Source organism: Phoca vitulina, unplaced genomic scaffold (genome assembly GCF_004348235.1).
Source record: "Phoca vitulina isolate PV1807 unplaced genomic scaffold, GSC_HSeal_1.0 scaffold126, whole genome shotgun sequence".
In the NCBI taxonomy this organism is placed as follows: domain Eukaryota; kingdom Metazoa; phylum Chordata; class Mammalia; order Carnivora; family Phocidae; genus Phoca; species Phoca vitulina.
Window position 1 is genome coordinate 100178 of NW_022589829.1, and position 17930 is coordinate 118107.

The 17930-nt window shown below is 41.5% G+C and overlaps 1 protein-coding gene across 2 annotated transcripts in view; it reads left to right on the top strand.

The window, feature by feature from the left end:
• Positions 1–4477: 4477 nt before the first annotated feature.
• Positions 4478–17930, top strand: part of AFG3L2 (AFG3 like matrix AAA peptidase subunit 2) — a 44208-nt gene continuing 30755 nt past the window's right edge. The window contains exons 1-6 of one of the 2 annotated variants that reach the window (XM_032399042.1): positions 4478–4704; positions 9069–9168; positions 9768–9845; positions 12651–12757; positions 12894–13046; positions 15738–15812. In XM_032399042.1, coding sequence (XP_032254933.1) covers positions 4588–4704; positions 9069–9168; positions 9768–9845; positions 12651–12757; positions 12894–13046; positions 15738–15812 — 630 coding nt within the window. In that variant the 5' untranslated portion in view covers positions 4478–4587. Of the gene's footprint in view, positions 4705–9068; positions 9169–9767; positions 9846–12648; positions 12758–12893; positions 13047–15737; positions 15813–17930 lie in introns of those variants that run through there. The other variant, XM_032399043.1, reaches the window with a different exon arrangement.

The following is a 17930-nucleotide window of genomic DNA, read 5'->3' on the forward strand; positions in this document are numbered from 1 at the left end:
TTTAAAAACTCCTGAAAAACAGAAGTCCAGGACCAGACAGCTTCACAGATGAATTCTGCTAAACGTTAAGAAAAGCATTAGTAGTTATTCTTCTCAAATTACTCCAAAATACTGAAGAGGAAGCAAGGCTTCTAAACTCAATTTTATGAGGCCAGCATTACCCTGATACCCAACACTAAGACACCATGCAAAAAAAGAGAACTACCGGCCAATATCCCTGATGAACATAAATGCAAAAATCCTCAACAAAATACTAGCACACTGAATTCAACAATACATTAAAAGAAGCATACGCCATGATCAAATGGGATTTATTCCAGGGATGTAAGGTGGTTCAACATGTACAAATCAATCAATGTGATATACCACATTTAAAAAAATGAAGGATACAAATCATATGATTATCTCAATGAATGCAGAAAAAGAGCAAAATTAAACATCAATTTATGATAAAGTGGGTATACAAGAAATGTACCTCAACATAATGGGTATGGAAGAAACAAAGTGGGTATAGAAGAAATGAATCTCAATGTAATAAAGGCCATAGATGACAAACCTACAGCTAACATCATACTCAATGGGGAAAAGCTAAAAAAGCTTTTTCTCTAAGATGAAGAACAAGACAGGAATGCTGCTCTCACTGCTTTTATTCAACATAGTATTGGAAGTCTTAGCCACAACAATTAGGAAAAAAAATGAAATAGAAGGCAACAAAATTGGAAGGGAAGAAGTAAAACTACTACTATTTAGAGATTACATGATATATACATAGAAAACTTTAAAGACTTCACCAAAAAAACTATTAGAACTAATAAATGAGTTCAGTAAAGTCTCAGCATACAAAAATAACATACAGAAATTGGTTGCATTTATATATACTAATAATGAGCTATCAGAAAGAGAAATTAAGAAAACAATCTCATTTTAAATTGCACCAAAAAGAGGAAAGTACCTAGGAATAAATTTAACCAAGGAAGTGAAACAAAACACCTGTACTCTGAAAACTATAATACATTGACAAAAGAAACTGAAGATGACACAAATGGAAAGATATTTCATGCTCATGGATTAGAAGAATTAATATTGTTAAAATGTCCAGACTACGTGGGGGGATGGATGAAATAGGTGATGGGGATTAAGGAGTACACTTGCTGTGATGAGCACTGGGTGATGTATGGATGTGTTTAATCACTATATTGTACAGCTGAAACAAATATAACACTGCATGTTAACTATACTGAAGTTAACATTTAAAAAAAAGAAAAAATGTCCATACTACCCAAAGTAATCTACAGATTCAATGTAATCCCCATCAAAATACCAATAGCATTTTGAACAAAGAATAACTAATCCTAAAATTTGTATAGAACCGCAAAGACCCCAAATAGCCAAAACAATCTTGAGAAAGCAGAACAAAGCTGTAGGTATCACAATCCCTGATTTCAAAGTATACTACAAAACTATAGTAATCAAAACAGCTTGGTACTGGCACTAAAACAGACATAGATCAATGGAATAGAACAAAGAGCCCCCCCAAAAAACAACTCAAGAAGACAAGAATATACAGTAGGGAAAAGACAGTCTCTTCAGTAAATGGTGGTGGGAAAACTGGACAGCTACATGCAAAAGAATGAACTGGATTACTATTTTACACTATATACAAAAATAAATTCAAAATGGATTAAAGACTTGAATGTAAGACCTAAAACCATAAAACTCCTAGAAGAAACCAGAGGCAGTAAGCTCTTTGACATAAGCCTCAGCAATAATTTTTTGGACCTGTCCCTTTAGGCAAAAGGGCAACAAAAGCTAAAATAAATAAATGGGATTACATTAAACTAAAATGCAAGGTGAAGGAAACCATCAACAAAATGAAAAGGTAACTTACTCAATGGAAGAAGATATTTGCAAGTCACGTATCTGATGAGGGGTTAATATCCAAAAGATATAAGGAACTTACCCAACTTAATATTTAAAAAGCCCAAATAACCTGATTTAAAAATGAGCAGAAGACATAAATAGACATTTCTTCAAAGAAGACATACAGATGGCCAACAGGCACATGAAAAGATGTTCAATATCACTAATCGTCAGGGAAAGGAAAATCAAAACCACAATGAGATGTCATCTCACACCTGTCAGATTGGCTATTATCAAAAAAACAAAAAATAATATGTGTTGGTGAGGATGTGCAGAAAAAGGAACTCTTGTACAGTGTTGGTGGGAATGTAAACTGGTGCAGCCACTGTGGAAAATGGTGTGGAGTTCCTCAAAAATTAAAAATGGAGGGACGCCTGCGTGGTTCAGTCGGCTAAGTGTCTGCCTTTGGCTCAGGTCATAATCCCAGGGTCCTGGGATTGAGCCCGGCATCAGGCTCCCTGCTCAGCGGGGAGCCTGCTTCTCCCTCTGCCTGCCACTACCCCTGCTTGGGTGCGCTCTCTCTCTCTGACAAATGAATAAATAAAATCTTTAAAAAAAATTAAAATTTAAAAAATTTTTAAAAAATGGAAATGCCATATGATCCAGCAATTCTACTTCTAGGTATTATCAAAAGAAAGCAAAACACCAATCAGAAGAGATATATGCACCCCTATATTCATTGCAGCATTATTTATGATAGCTAAGATATAGAAGCAAATTAAGTGTCCATTGATAGATGAATGGATAAAGATGTGGTATATATATGTATATGAATATTATTCGGCTATAAGAAAGAATGAAATTTCACCATTTGCAACAACATGGTTGGACTTAGAGGGTATTATGCCAAGTAAAATAAGGCAGACAGGGAAGATTTCACTTATACGTGGAATCAAAAGAAGAAAACAAACAAAACAAAACAGACACGGACTCATGTACAGGAAGCAAACTGTTGGTTACCAGAAAGGGAAGGGTTGAGGGGTGGGTGAAATAGGTGAAGGGAATTAAGAGGTACAAACTTCCAGTTATAAAATAAGTCATGGAAATATAATGTACTGCATAGATCATATAGTCAGTAATATTGTAATAACTTTGTATGGTGATAGATGGTAATGAGATTAATGGGGATCATTTCATAATGTATAAAAATATTGACCATCATGTACACCTGAAACTCACAGGATACTGTGTTAATAATACTTCAATAAAAAAATTTTAATAATGATACGAATTTACCATTGTTTTAAACAGTCCCCTATAGATGAATATTCGAGTTATTTCCAATAATTGTGACTACAAACAATGCTGTAATTATTACCCTTGTGCTCACAGCATTTTATATGTGTGCAGGCTCGTCTTTAGGGTTCATTTCCATAAATGGAATATCCGGGTTAAAGAACACATGCATTTGACATTTAGGCAGACATTGCCAAATTCCCTTCTATCCACTGTCATTCTTGTGCCCACCAGTTATTTCTGAGAATGCCTGCCAGTAGAGTGAGTTGTCAATATTTTGGATTTTGCCCCTGTGACAGGTAAGAAATTTCATTACCATTTTAGTGTCTGTTCTTCCAGTTTTTTCGTATCTGTATATGTGCATATGTCAATAAATTTCTGATGCTACCTTTGTACCCCTCCTCAGGCTCATCTCCTGCCTTTCCTTTTCCTCCCCATCCATAACATCAGCTACCTTTTATATCATACATACTACTGGCAGAGCTATTAGAAAACAGAGTGAGATGTGAAACTTGGCTCCAAAGTCCTCTCTCTACTCCACAGTCACAGTGTGCGAAACAGCGTGCAGTTCCATTGAGTTCATCTGGGAATCATTTCTCTTTGAAATGGTTCCCGATGGGCCCAAGCTAGATGTCACAGTCTCAGCACTTTTATTATTGCATTTAGCTCACTGATTCGTGATTATTTCCATTGCTCTCCTAAGGTTGGGGTATGTGTTTTAGCATCTCCAGAACCTTGGACGATGCCGCCACTGATTAGTCGCTCAATAAAATATTTCACGAGTGACACACCGAGGGTGAACGCCTAAAATGGAGAAAATGGCCTCGTGCCCAACCCAAACAGGGAAAGGTCCATTTATCTTGGGCCCCAGCAGCCTTTGCGGCTCTCTCCCCGCAGGTCCCGGCTGGCCCCGCCCTCCAGCCCGACCTCGGCTCGCCCTCCTTCCCTTCAGCCTCGCCTCTAGCTCCGCCCCGGCGCTCCTCTCCTGCCCCGCCCGCCATCCTCACGCTCCTCCCTGTAGGCCCATCTTCACGCCCTCCCTCCGCACGCCTCCCTTAAGCCCCGCCTCCAACCCTGCACCCCCTGCGTTTTCCCTTCTGCCCCGCCCACCGCCGTTCCTCGCCCTCCACGCTCCTCCTTCGACCCCGCTTCCAGTGGAGCGAGGACGCTTCGGAGGCGTAGGAGCGGCCCTCGACCCAAGCGCCCGCTGTACGGCTGACGTCAGCACGCCGGGAGGGGTGGGGCCGGGAGAAGACGCGCGCGTCGAGAGCGTGAGCTCGCCTGTGAGTCGGAGACCAGCAGCGCGGTTCGCTGACTCTGTTCCGAGCCGTCTCCCGCGGCCCGAGGCCGTCCGTTGCCGCCTGCCCGCCCGCCGGCCGCAGAGCCGCGACTGCGCAGCGTCCCCGGCCCGAGCAGGCGGCGCCGGCGGCCATGGCGCACCGCTGCCTGCGGCTTTGGGGCCGGGGAGGCTGCTGGCCCCGCGGCCTGCCCCCACTGCTCGTGCCTGGCGGCCGCATGGGCCCCACCGAGCGCTCCTGCCTCCGGACGGTGAGTCCCGGGGGCCCAGCGTCCTCCGCCCCCGGCCCGGCCCGACCCTCGGGCCTGCTTCCGGCCCGGGAGAGCAGGGTGTCAAGGTCACCGGCCCCCGGGCACCCTCGCGCCCGTCCGGGCGTCCGGGGCGGGTTCGTGAGGCCGCGTGCGCTGCGTGTTAAATGCTGGGTCGCCCCAGCGTTTCAGATCATTTATCCCGTAAGCACGCTGTGCGTGTCAAACCCTGGGTATAGAATTGGATTTTTGAAAACAGAATCAGATACTTGTGCGTCAGGAAGCTTCAAAAAGATCATCTGGGAGGGTCCTCTGACTTCATTAAGGACGAACCCATTTTACAGATAGAGCAGCTGAGTGCTCGCTTCGGCAGCACATACACAGATAGAGCAGCTGAGACCTAGAAACGTTAAGGAACTTGTCTGTCATATCACCAGTATAGGTTGCCTTTCTTTCACCTGCTTTCATAGTACTGGAAAATAGCAGCTGTCGTGCATGTGTTTTAAGGGTTGGCAACGTGAGCATGATTTAATGAAAGCACAGGTTTTGGAGGTAAGCTACTCAACCTCTCTGAGCCTCCATTTCTACATCTGTTGAATGGGGCTATTGCTGCCATTCTGGGTCTGGCACATAGTAGATAATACATACTAACTATGATTATTAACAACATCACCTCCTCAGAGTAGAGAAAGTGTTTTTTGTTGCATAAGAAGGCCTGTCTTTAGTAGGCGGCTATTTCTCTGTTGGTGGTAACGAGCAGATACAGGGCTCCAACGTGTGGGCTACGGTAGTACGTTTTTCTGAAGTGATGATAATGTGTTCTCACGGAACAGCGGCAGTAATCTGTCAAGTAAAGGTTCATGTAAAGGGTGGGTAGTCGATATCAGCTTTTTCAGCCACACGGTCTCTTGCTGTCTGCCGGTTTTTTAGAGACCAGCCTTGCTTTGGTTTACTTAGGGGCATAGGGGCAAAAGAACATGGAACACAGGAACCTGTCACTTACTAGCCAGATGCCCTTGGGGAAATTATCTCAGCCTCTCCACTTAAAATGGGATATTAATGGCACCTGCATTCATGATTTTCTTTGAAAGTCTTGCCAATCTTGGAGTATCTTCATCTTTTTCTTACCCTACTGCCCTGCACTAGGCCTCACATTTGCATTGCATTCGTGTTGCCATCTTACCTTGCCCTCTCCTTTTGTCCCTAGTGGATATTGGACTCAGACAAGAAACAGATAGGGATCTGCCTTGTGAGTTTGCAGTTAGGATGTCAGGAATCCTTTCCGAACCCCCTTTCTATGTTGAGTGGCACTGTTGTCCTGTGAGTCTTGGATGCTGAGGTATAAGGAAGTCTCCTGCGCTGATAGCAGTAGCTGATTGATTGGAGGGTCTGTGACACATTCCCTGGTGTTGCTTAGAAGATCTCTCTGGGGCTGCTAGGGCATTGCTGTGCTACCTGTAGCAGGGGAGTCTGAAAGATTTGCCTTCAGGTTTGTGCTGCTGTTAAGGTCGGACACAGAAGGAGGATTCTCAGTTTTTCTGGAGAAAAGATTTTGGTATGAGATGTCATTCTCAGGTTTTATGCTCAGAGGAATAAGGACTGATGAAAAAGCAGCTAAAAAGTGCTCATACTGTCAAACATAAAAGCTAATCCTCTAACATGAGGTACTCTAAACTTAAATTTTGTGAGTTGATACTTTTTATCTTATCCTTTGAGTGGGTTTGGACTAGATAAGCAGAGAAAATTTCATTGATGGTGCCCTTAGAGAAAATAACCTCAGAGTTAAAAGCAGTTACAGGATTATTGCTAGAGGTATTCCAGGTCAACACAATTTGAAAATAGAAGGTTTATCGGTCAATAAATGTTTATGGAGTACATACCTTGGGCCCGATTCTATACTTTACGGTGACATAAAGACTTACTTTATATGGTGATGTAAAGAACCCTTACTCTCCAGTGGCTTTCAGAATAATTGGGAGTGGTAATTTAAATCTAGGTATCACCGTACGATTTTAACAGTGCTTCTACATACATTATTACATTTGATCCTCATGGTGGCATCCCTGGGAACTAGTTGTTTTCTCCCGTTACAGATGTGTAACTGAAGTTCCTAATATGAGATGTGTCGTTCAAAAAATTCAGATTTCTAGCTTTAGCAAAATTAAAAGTTCTGACGCCGTCTGCCTAGTGATTACAGGTCCTTCAAATCCCAGGCCTAGATGTTGCTTTTCTTAAAACATCCGTAGGTCCCTTGAACATGTAATCACTTCCTCTGTGCTACCTCTGTCGCATATACTTAGAGGTTTTGTATTGCTCTGTGTATTATACCATCCTGTAATGGGTTTGTTCTCAGGACTCTCTCCCTTGCACTTCTGAGTTTCTTAGAGGTAGGGATTGGTTCTGACCTCCAGACCCCCACCACTTACCAGTGTGTGGCCTGGATAGATGGCTGAGTGGATCAGTGTGACTTGTTATCTTATCCACCTTGACTAGCAGGTCATTTTAATCTGTACCCTTTATGGATTTGGTATTGGAAAAGCTTTATTCACTTACGATACATTCTTATTTATTATCAGTGGTGGTTTCATAGGCCAAGTGTTCCCAGGGGTCAGGGAGGGCCTAACACAACAGAAGCTCCAAATTCTGTCAGACCAGCATTGCTGTCAACCAAGATCAGTGTCAGTGTTTCTGTCCTATTTTGCTGTGTAGAATTGTATATTAATTTGAAGTTAAATCAACTCATACTTTATTCTTTATTGACTTTTTTATTCACATCCCGTAAAATTAATCATTTTTATTGTACAATTCAGTGCTTTTTAGTATATTCACATGGTTATACAACCGTACTACTATCTAATTCCAGAACATTTCATCACCCCAGAAAGAAGCCTTGTAATCAAATTAGAGTCACTCCCCATTTCTCTACAACCAGTCCTCTAGCCCTAGGCAACTGCTAATCTACAGTCTCTGGATTTGCCTGTTTCGGACATTTCATAATGGTGGAATCATATAACATGTGGCCTTTTGTGTCTGGTTTCTTTAATTTAGCATAATGTTTTTAAGGTTTATCCATGTGGTAGCATGTATCAGCGCTTCATTCATTTTTATGGCTGAATAATATTCCATTGTTTGAGTATACCACATTTATCTCTTCATCATCACTTGATGGACATTTGGGTTGTTTCCACTTTTTGGCTCTTGTGAATAATGCTGTTATGAACATTCATGTACAAGGTTTTGTGTGGACATGTTTTCCATTTCCTTGAGTAGGAGTGGACTGACTGGATCACATGGTAACTCTGCATTTAACTTTTTCAAAGTGGCTGCACTGCTTCCCATTCCCGCCAACAGTGCCCCAGGGCTCCGCTTTGTCCACAGTCTCCACATTCTCACCAGCGCTTTTTATTGTCTTTTGATTATAGTCATCCTGACAGATGTGGTTTTGTGATGTTCTGTTTTCCTCATCAGACCATAAATGGGGCAATGCTGGTGGATACTAATACAGATGAACTTCTCTTTAAACATTCTCATCTGTATTTAAAAGTTTGTTCTCCCCAGAAATGGTGATGATTTTTCACTTTGCCAAGGGATAGGATAACTTGAAGTTTTTCACTGCCAAATTCAGATGTATCCCCTCAATGCACCTTGCTTTTAATTGTGAACCTAAAAATTTAATAGGGAGCTTGTTCAGTTTGTTTATGTTATACTTCAATTTACCTAGACTGTATTTAAAAAATAACTTTATAGCGACATACGTTACTTAAAGCAGAGATGTGTCTGTAATGGGACTTGAATAACCTGCATTCTCACCAGGATGACAATATATCAAATACCTTTAGCAAATGTTACTAGTGTAAGGATTTTTTTTTAAGGATTATCAGTGATGTCGGACCATAACTTCCTTATCCTGGAACTAAGATGAATTTAGTATTATGTTTGCAAGCAGTGCTGTTGTAATTTCAGGTGAATAGTCTTGTAGTTTTATAGACCCTGCAAACAAGACAGCATGAAGGAGCAGATTTTCTGTGTCAGTTTGTCTTTTGAATGCTACAAATTGATAAACAATGCCAAAGTGAATGTGTTGGTGGAGAATAGTAATTGGGCCACAGTTCTAACCTAGGCAGGATTTTGAAGTATTCTTGTCTTCTGGATCATAATTTATGTCTCCTGGTTCGGTTGCTGGAATAGAGTGGCACAGTCCTGGGCAACTGGAGGCCTCCCTTTTAAAGGGGGAATCCCCTATGCTAGTGTGTAACCACCTGTTGAGGGGAGAAACATGTCATTCACTTTGAGATATTAGGAGAAGTCCTCTTAAATGTTTTATCTTGATATAATTTTTATGCTTTTATTTATATGTCATGTTGCAGCTTTATCGATATGCTACAACTCAGGCAACAACCAGCAGAAATTCTCTTCTGACAGATGTAATTGCTGCTTATCAAAGATTCTGTTCTCGACCTCCAAAAGGTAAACACACTCAGTGTGATCATAATGTTATATATTCTTGTTAAAGATGTACCAGGAGCAGCGTGCCTGGGTGGCTCAGTCGGTTGAGCAGCTGCCTTGGGCTCAGGTCATGGTCCTGGGGTCCTGGAATCAAGCCCCGCATCGGCCTCCCTGCTCAATGGGGAGTCTGCTTCTCCCTCTCTCTCTCTCTGCCCCTCCTCCTGCTAGTGCTCTCTCACTCTCTCTCAAATAAATGAAATCTTAAAAATAAAAAATGTACCAGGAGCAGGTGTTTACTAATAGATGCATAGCTGTTGTTTCAGGTTGACTAAACTTCTGTCTCCTGTAAACCACCCCCTACCTACTTCTATCTGATTGCAGTGATGAAAATGTATCCCCTTCAATTATAACACTTTTGTAGGTAATGAAATTGGCATGCAAATGAGGCTTTTTTCTTTAACACCTCTGGTTATTTAAGCGTTGAATTACTTCTACACAAGAAATGCTATACTTTGAGCATAAGCGTTTTAATGAGGTATCAGCTTCAAAAATGAACATACAAACATAAAACCTAATGAATTTTAGTTTGAGGGTGTGTATTTTTTTTCTTTTTCTAACAGGATTTGAAAAATACTTTCCTAATGGAAAAAATGGGAAAAAAGCTAGTGAACCTAAAGAAGTTACCGGAGAAAAAAAAGGTACCTTTTAAAAAGATTATGTTTGAACTTACTACTTTCCTCTAGTATATGATGTTGCCGATCGTTTTTGCTGAACAAAGGAAGTGTTCTCTTAAGGCAGTTCTGAAGTGGAAGGTTACAAGTACATGCAAAGTTCTACAGACCCTGTGTTTCATTTCACCTAATTTTTCTGTTCATATTTTCTTGTCATTTTTCAAATTGAATTAAGTTCACCTTAGAGATGACCAGTCATATTTAGCTCCAAATTTGGTCAATGTATTTTACACATCTAAATCGTTAAGAAAAATCTTAGAAACCTAATACATGCATTTTTATCTGGCACATATTTTGATATAGTGCAGTGTTTTTCAAATTGTTCCTCAGAGCCTGTCTTAGCTTAGGGTTTCAGATAGGGTTTCTTAGAGCTTGGTGGCTGGGAGGACTGTGTAGGCCCTGAGTCTCCTGTCCCCCTTTCACACATGTGATAACATTTAGCACAATGCCCGGCACATTTTAGTTGGCATCTTTGTTTTTAGGGAAATGTAAGGAAAACTATAATACAGCCCTTGTTTTTAAGTGAACTTGGATCTAGTCGGAGAGACAAATACATGCTCAGAGAATGCAGGGAGTGAAAGCAAGGCTAGGGGCTAAGAGAAGGGAGAAGCGCTAGTGTGGCCTGCCTAGAGACATGGGCAGTTTGTACAGGATTTCCCAGGGGCATGGTGGCTCGTCTTTTTATCTTGGTTTAGGGGCAGATTAAGGATAATAGGTCCATTTTTACAATATAGCCTATTGCATACTTTTTGCATATGTGTTACTTTGTCCTGTCCCAGTAGTAGGGAGTCTTGTCAAACAACTTTAGAAATGCGCTGTACTCTGTTTCCCAGCCCTGCGCCTCATTTCAGGTAGGGCTTGCCTCTCTCAGACCCTGCCTCACCTAAGATGGGTGCAGAAGCTCCTTGTGTGCATCATGGTGGGGTGAACACGTCAGGAACTCCGTGCTAGGTAGCTGCAGTCTCTCATCCTGCACGGTAGAGGGGTTGCTTCACCATAGTTGAAGATGTTAGAGTAGTATTTGTGATTCTGTCAAAGGGGAGAAAAGTGGGGGGGTGGAGGGCGTTAATGGCATATTGGTTTCCCAGGGCTGCTGTAACAAAGCCCCACACCTGGGCGTCCTAAGCAGCACAAACATGCATCTCACAATTCTGGAGGCCGGAGGTCCAAGATCAGTGTGTTGGCAGGGTTGGTTTCTTCTGAGGGTCACCAGGGAAGGCTCTGTTCCAGACCTTACTCCTTGGCTTACAGGTGACTGTCTTCTCCCTTGCCTCCCTTCTCTCTGTGCATTTCTGTGTCCAAATTTACTCTTTTTATAAGAATGCCAATTATATTGGACTAGGATCTACCCCTATGACCTCATTTTAAACTTGATTATTTTTCTCTAAAGATCCTATTTCCAAATAAGATGACAGTGGGCAAGGACTCTCAACATATAAATTTGGGGGAGAACACATACCAACCTGTAACAGTGACGAATTTTCAGATTCTTACAAACTAATTTTATGTGGGTAAGATTTTTTGGTTGTTGGGGTTTTTTGTTTTGTTTTGGTTTTTTGGTAGTCCATTATCAAAATCATGCCTCGCTTACAGAAGAAACTGTTACAGTATTCACTTCATGGGAGTGGGAAAGGGGAGCACCTCCTTTTTACCTTCAAGTGGGCATTCAGGAATTCGTTTACCTTCACCTCAAACACAACTCTGTCACTGTCTCAATGTCACTTAACACTGCAACCAGTTATTTACGAAGTTTCTTAAGCTACACCATTTTATCTGTAAAATGAGTATAGTAGCATACTTACCAGGTTGTTGGCGTATTGTGCAGGTATCACGGGATAGTGTGTGTAAAGTGCTGGCACGCTCCCTCGAATGCTAACTCTCTGTTAGTCTCCTTGCTCATAGCAGACTGATGAGTTGCCATAAGCTATTTCACAAGAAGACCTTTTTGTTGGATTTGTATAATGTTTTGATTGTTTTCAAAGACTGGAACTTCCCTCTCATTTTTGATACAACCCTATAAAATAGGGAAGATGGCTTTATTCACATGTTATTGTTCCTACTTGTCAGGAGCACAAAGAGATTAAGTAAAATCTCAAGGTGTCAAGGTAATTTGAAGAAAAACTGGATTCCAATCCTAGATATGCTTCTGATTCCTCAGTCAAGGTCAAAACTTGTTCTAAAGCCACAGTAACAACAAAATTGATGCTTTTGTCTCCCAGGAGGATAGCTATTCTGTGCTCAGTGACTTTTATACTTGGTTTAAATCTTGTTGAGGTACAGGATTGGATTGCCTTACAAAGACCCGATGTAACTATCAAATAACGAAGCTAACATTTAGTGTGTGCTTGATGAAACTCTGCCTCCTTATTTTATAGTAACATCAAAGACGTGTATGTGAGTTATAACAGAGTGAAACAGTATTTCCTTCAAAGTCATCCAAACTTTGAATACTGAGTATTGTCACGACACTGTAACACACAGGCTGATTCCCAGAATTGCTGGTTGATGAGTAGCTGAGACAAGGGGCGTTGAAGAGTTTCCTATTCCTGATTCCCAGAAATAAAAGGCCTACATTGATTTCTAAGCATATAATACAACAAAGAGGTCACAGCTATTAATAGTTGGCTCTGGATATATCTTAATGAAAAAAGATTAACAAGTTATTGTGAGAGCTTTTGTAGTAAGTCATTTATTAAACCATAGTAATGAGAACTTTGTTGAGAGAGTTGAAATTCTGCGGTGCTGCTCTGTGTGCTCTCTATTGATGAACAGACTCAAAGCCAGCTGCTACCCCACGCCCTTCTGGAGGAGGAGTTGGTGGCGGTGGAAAACGAGGTGGCAAGAAAGATGATTCTCACTGGTGGTCCAGATTCCAGAAGGTGTGATTCCAGGCTGTGTATTAATTTGGAGGGTCTGGGGTGGCCAGGAGAGGTTGGGAGGGATTTGTGTCCAATATAGCCTAGATCATACTGTGACATTCCATTCTTGACAGAGACTGTCTCCTTCTTTGCCCAGGGTGACTTTCCATGGGATGACAAGGAATTCAGGATGTACTTTCTCTGGACTGCTCTATTTTGGGGTGGAGTCATGTTTTACTTCCTGTTCAGGAGCTCCGGGAGAGAAATCACATGGAAGGACTTTGTCAATAACTATCTTTCCAAAGGAGTAGTAAGTATTTTATGGGATGGGTGGTTTATAGTGGTTCTAAAGGTGAAATTCAGTAGATTGCACCAATAAAGTAACAGTCAACTAGTTACCGAGCTTCTCCTGTTGATTTTTTTTTTTTTTTAAAGATTTTATTTATTTATTTGACAAAGAGAGACACAGCGAGAGAGGGAACACAAGCAGGGGGAGTGGGAGAGGGAGAAGCAGGCTTCCTACGGAGCAGGGACCCTGATGCGGGGCTTGATCCCAGGACCCTGGGACCATGACCTGAGCTGAAGGCAGACACTTAACGACTGAGCCACCCAGGCACCCCTCATCTTGAATTTTTTTAATGCTGGAGAAAGTACTTGCAACCAAGAACCCTGTTTGTTTTGGCCCAGCTGTCCCCACATTTACCACAAAATCCTTTTCTTTCACTTCTACTAGAACCTAGCTTTTGACTTGCTCCCACCATCCTCCATCTAGTTTCATCATTTTATCATTTTCCTATGGTTCTTGGTCACCTCTTCCCCCTGCTGGAGTGTGCCACCCTCTCCGGCTCCTTTATGCCTCCAGGGCTCTTAATCTCCCAGGGGCTTGGAATTGGTAAATAAGTGATAAATGTTGAAAGTGAGAGCAGATGGGCTCTAAGTGGGGGCCCAGGCAGGGCTGCCTAGGAGCCTTTGTCACTACCAGCAGGTCTTTACCCAGTGAGCCTCTACTCCAGTATCTTTTAGATGCTGTGGACTGTAAGACACGTTATTTTATGTATTCCTCAGAAAAATTTAGTAAGCTGCCAATGAAACTATAAAGTAATACCAACTGTCAAACATATCCTAATTTCTCAGAAGTTAAAATATGAAAAATGTCCACCTTAGAATTGATGAAGTGAAGTGATAGTGAGAGAACCAAGCTGCTCTGTCACTGTGGGGAAATTATTTAACCACTCAGTACGGGGCTTTTCATCATTGAAATGGATAAAATAAAGGTGAGATAGTAATACTTACTGGTAGCATAAGAATCAAAAGTTATTTTTATTTTTTATGTTTATTTTTTTTAAAGGTTTTATTTATTTATTAGAGTGTGCAGGGGGAGGAGCAGAGGGAGAGGGACAAGCAGACTCAGCACTGAGCACAGAGCCCAACCCAGGGCTGGATCCCAGGACCATGAGATCATGACCTGAGCTGAAATCAAGAGTCAGAGGTTTAACTGACTAAGCCACCCAGGTGCCCCTCAAAAGTTATTTTTAAAGGTTGTACAGTAAGGTGAGGATGGAAAAAATGGAATCGATTATTTACTCGGATTTTTGAGGCAAATGTTTTCTTGTGGAAGCCAAGATATTTATGTATGTATCCCAGTTGTTGGGAGAGCCTTCTTTTCTAAGAAGTAACTTGTGTCCGTGTATGGAGGGGGCCGTAGCCATCCTTCGAGTGTGGTGACAGGGCTTTGAGGAAGATTCTGCAGAGAAGCATCTCCTTTTGGACCCACGGTTCTTTGAAATCAGGCTCCTCCTGGAATTACCCAGGGCTCCCTCACTTTCCAATTTTGACTTGTACCTTTCAGACTTCTGCCAAAGCAGACTTAATGACAGCAGGAAACAAGCCTCTTCCAAAGGGCTCATGCTCCAAGTCAACTCAGAACTTTGGAATGAGGTTTTTAGTGTTCTTAAAAACCCTGTATAATTAGGACATTAAAAAAATAAGTTTATATCATTTTATACCCGTAAAATGGCAAAAATTAAAGTCTTCTAATAGCAAGTGAGGATGTAGACCAATAGGAATATTTTGTTGTGCAGTGTGAATTGGAGAGCCACTTTGGAGAGTAGTTTCACAGTGTCTAGTAAAGTACGTATATCTTGCAACCCAAGCCTTACTGTATCTATCTACAGGTACATGTCCAGAGAAATTTTTGAAGATGTGCCCAAGAGGTTATATGTGGCAGGACTGTTCATAACAGTATTGTTAGTGGTAGCCAATGTTTTGAAACAGCCTAAGTGTCTGTTAACAGGAGAATGGATAAATAACTTGGGGTGTGCTCATAAAGTGGAATACTGTGCAGAACTGACATGTCAGCAAGGATGAACCTCACAAATAGGATAGGAAGGGGAAAAAAAGTTATAGAAGAATATATACCAAGCAGGACCATTTTTAAAGTCCTAAAAACAGATGAACCATGAGAGACTATGGACCTGAGAAACAAACAGGGTTCTAGAGGGGAGGGGGAGGGGGGATTGGTTAGCCCGGTGATGGGTATTAAGGAGGGCACGTACTGCATGGAGCACTGGGTGTTATACGAAAACAATGGATCGTGGATCACTACGTCAAAAACTAATGATGTATTGTATGGTGACTAACATAATATAATAAAATTAAAAACTATAAATAAATAAATAAAGTCCTAAAAACAGGCAACAGTGAGTGTATGTTTAGGGTTACGTCTGTGCGTGGCACAAGCACCAGGACATGCTTTGGGACAGTCAGTACCTAATGCCGAGAATGGCCACCTCTAGGAAGAGGACATGACTGGGGGCTTCAACAGTGTTTGTGACATTTTTATTTTTCAACCCAGAGAGGGGAGCATGGATCCTAGAGTCCCTATGTTGTCATTCTTCTTTGTGTGTCTAAAATACCATGTGCAGTTTTAATGTGCTTGAGAGAATATCTCAAGTCTTTTCTGTAAATTTGTGTCTAAATATTTAACTTTTTAAAATTCCAGGTAGACAGACTGGAAGTCGTCAACAAGCGTTTTGTTCGAGTGACTTTTACACCAGGAAAAACTCCCGTTGATGGGGTAAATGATTTTATTAATTGATGTGGATTAGCTATAAATTAACTTCAGATCTAGAGTTGAAAAGCAAGCATTCCTCACATTGCAGTAGGTCTGTGCACTGGGGATACCAGAATTAGGCAGCACAGCACTTGCCAATTTCACTAACATGGGTGAGAATGTGAACGCTGTGTATGCAGTTGTGTTACGAAGACTAGGTCAGTTTTGGTTTGGTTTTTGGTAATCATTTGGCTGTACATTTAGGAAACCGTGAAATCCCAGTTTTCAGTGTTCCGGTATCGTCTATGATTTTTCAAGACTGAGAAAACGATTGTTTGGTTAGGGAAAGACTGTTAAATCTGCATTGCTATGTTTTGCGGTAGCTTTTTTCAAGTTGGTTTAAGAAGCATTCTGATCCTCTCTCTCCCAGCTGTTATGTGATATTGGATTATTTTAACTTACATTTCTTTTCCCATTTCAAAAATAATTTGTGTATCCGGTCCAACCAGTTTGAACCCTATTCCAGATACCCTAGACCGGATTGAGGGGATTGTGGGGGAGGGCAGCAGAGGGGCAAATGAGGTTCCCAGGGGATCCCCAGCCTTTCCCAGGCCTGCCCCTTGAGGACTGTCCCTAATCCCTTGGTGTCCTACTGTCTTACCACCCTCCCCCAGGGCCAGACCTCTTTACCAGGTTGCATCCCTCCTTCCAGATGATTTTGCTTAACAGTTTCCTAGTCATCCTACCTGAATGGGGCAACATTTAAGGAAAACTAGAACTGATGGTGACCACCTCTGTCTGAAGCACATCAGTAAATAGAGGAGTATCTGTAAAGCTGTGTGGCTCTGGTATTTCAGTCACTTGTAGGAGTAAGTTCTTTTACCTGCCTTCATTTCTGCCCCCCTCCCCACTCTCTTTACCTTATGATGAAATGTTCATTAATAACCACGCTACTTTTTTTTTTTTCCCAGAACTATTCCTCAGAGTTTTAGTGCTGGAAATTAAATTGGCACTCCCTTTCAAGAGGACAATTTGGCAGTGTATATCAGCAGTTTTGAAAGTACGCACACAGTAATGTTGCTTCTAGGACTGTATGCTAGGGAAATAGTTAAGGGTGCATGTAAAGGTGTCTATACAAGGATGTCCTCCAAAACATTGTTTCTAGAGCGGAAAATTGGAAATCGATAAATGTCCACCGTAGGCACCTGGTTAATGTTAGGGGCTCCTAATTTCCCTTGCTTTAACCTCGTTGCTAGAGTAGTGGCTCAGCGGGGCAGTCCTCTTCCCTAGAGGGCAGTTTTTCCATCTAGTATTGGCGTGCACACACATTTATGTATCGAAATTCATACTATTTTATTATAAATTGCTTTCTTTTTGTTTCTCCTTTATATTGCAGTTAAGGTTTTATATCAATTTCAAAATTGTGCATGTGTTTCAAGATTGTAAAGGGGATATTATGAAATCTTGAAGGAATGGCATCAAAATTGCTAATAGTGTGTGTCCCTGGGTGTTGAGGTTATAGATGCTTATTTTCTTTATATTTCCTTAGTTTTCTACAGAGGGCATGTTTAATAAAAAACTTTATTTTGAGCTCTCAGAAACAGAAGAGTTCCAGTGTCCTGCTTACAGAGTAGCAATGTTAGTTGTTGCGTAGTATAAGCACAGGCTTTGGAGTCTGACAGACTCCGCTTCGGATCAATTCTACTCTTTACTACCTATATGGCCTAAGTCCCCTAAACCTGGATTTCTTTATAGCTAAGATCAGAACAGCAATAACAACTCTTTAGGGTTTAGTGCTAAATGAGATCATGAACCTCAGTGGGGGTTTTCGAACTTCAGTATGTCTAAGAATCGCTTGGAGAGCTAGGACCCACCCTCAGAGGCTCTTAACTAGATCTGGTCCCCAAATCTGCTGCTGGGCCTTTATCTGCCCCGAATCTCTTATGTGAGTCCTACTGCTAGCACAGTGTCCAGCTGATAGTAGGTGCTAAGTAAGGGAATGCTCAGTCACATGGGGTTAACCTATTATTGACTTGTTTGCGGGCTTGTAACCACAGGAATTTTGTAGCTTTGACAGTGAACAACTCAGCAAGGACTGTTGTTATATAATATAAAACTTAAGAAAAAGTACATGTATTACAA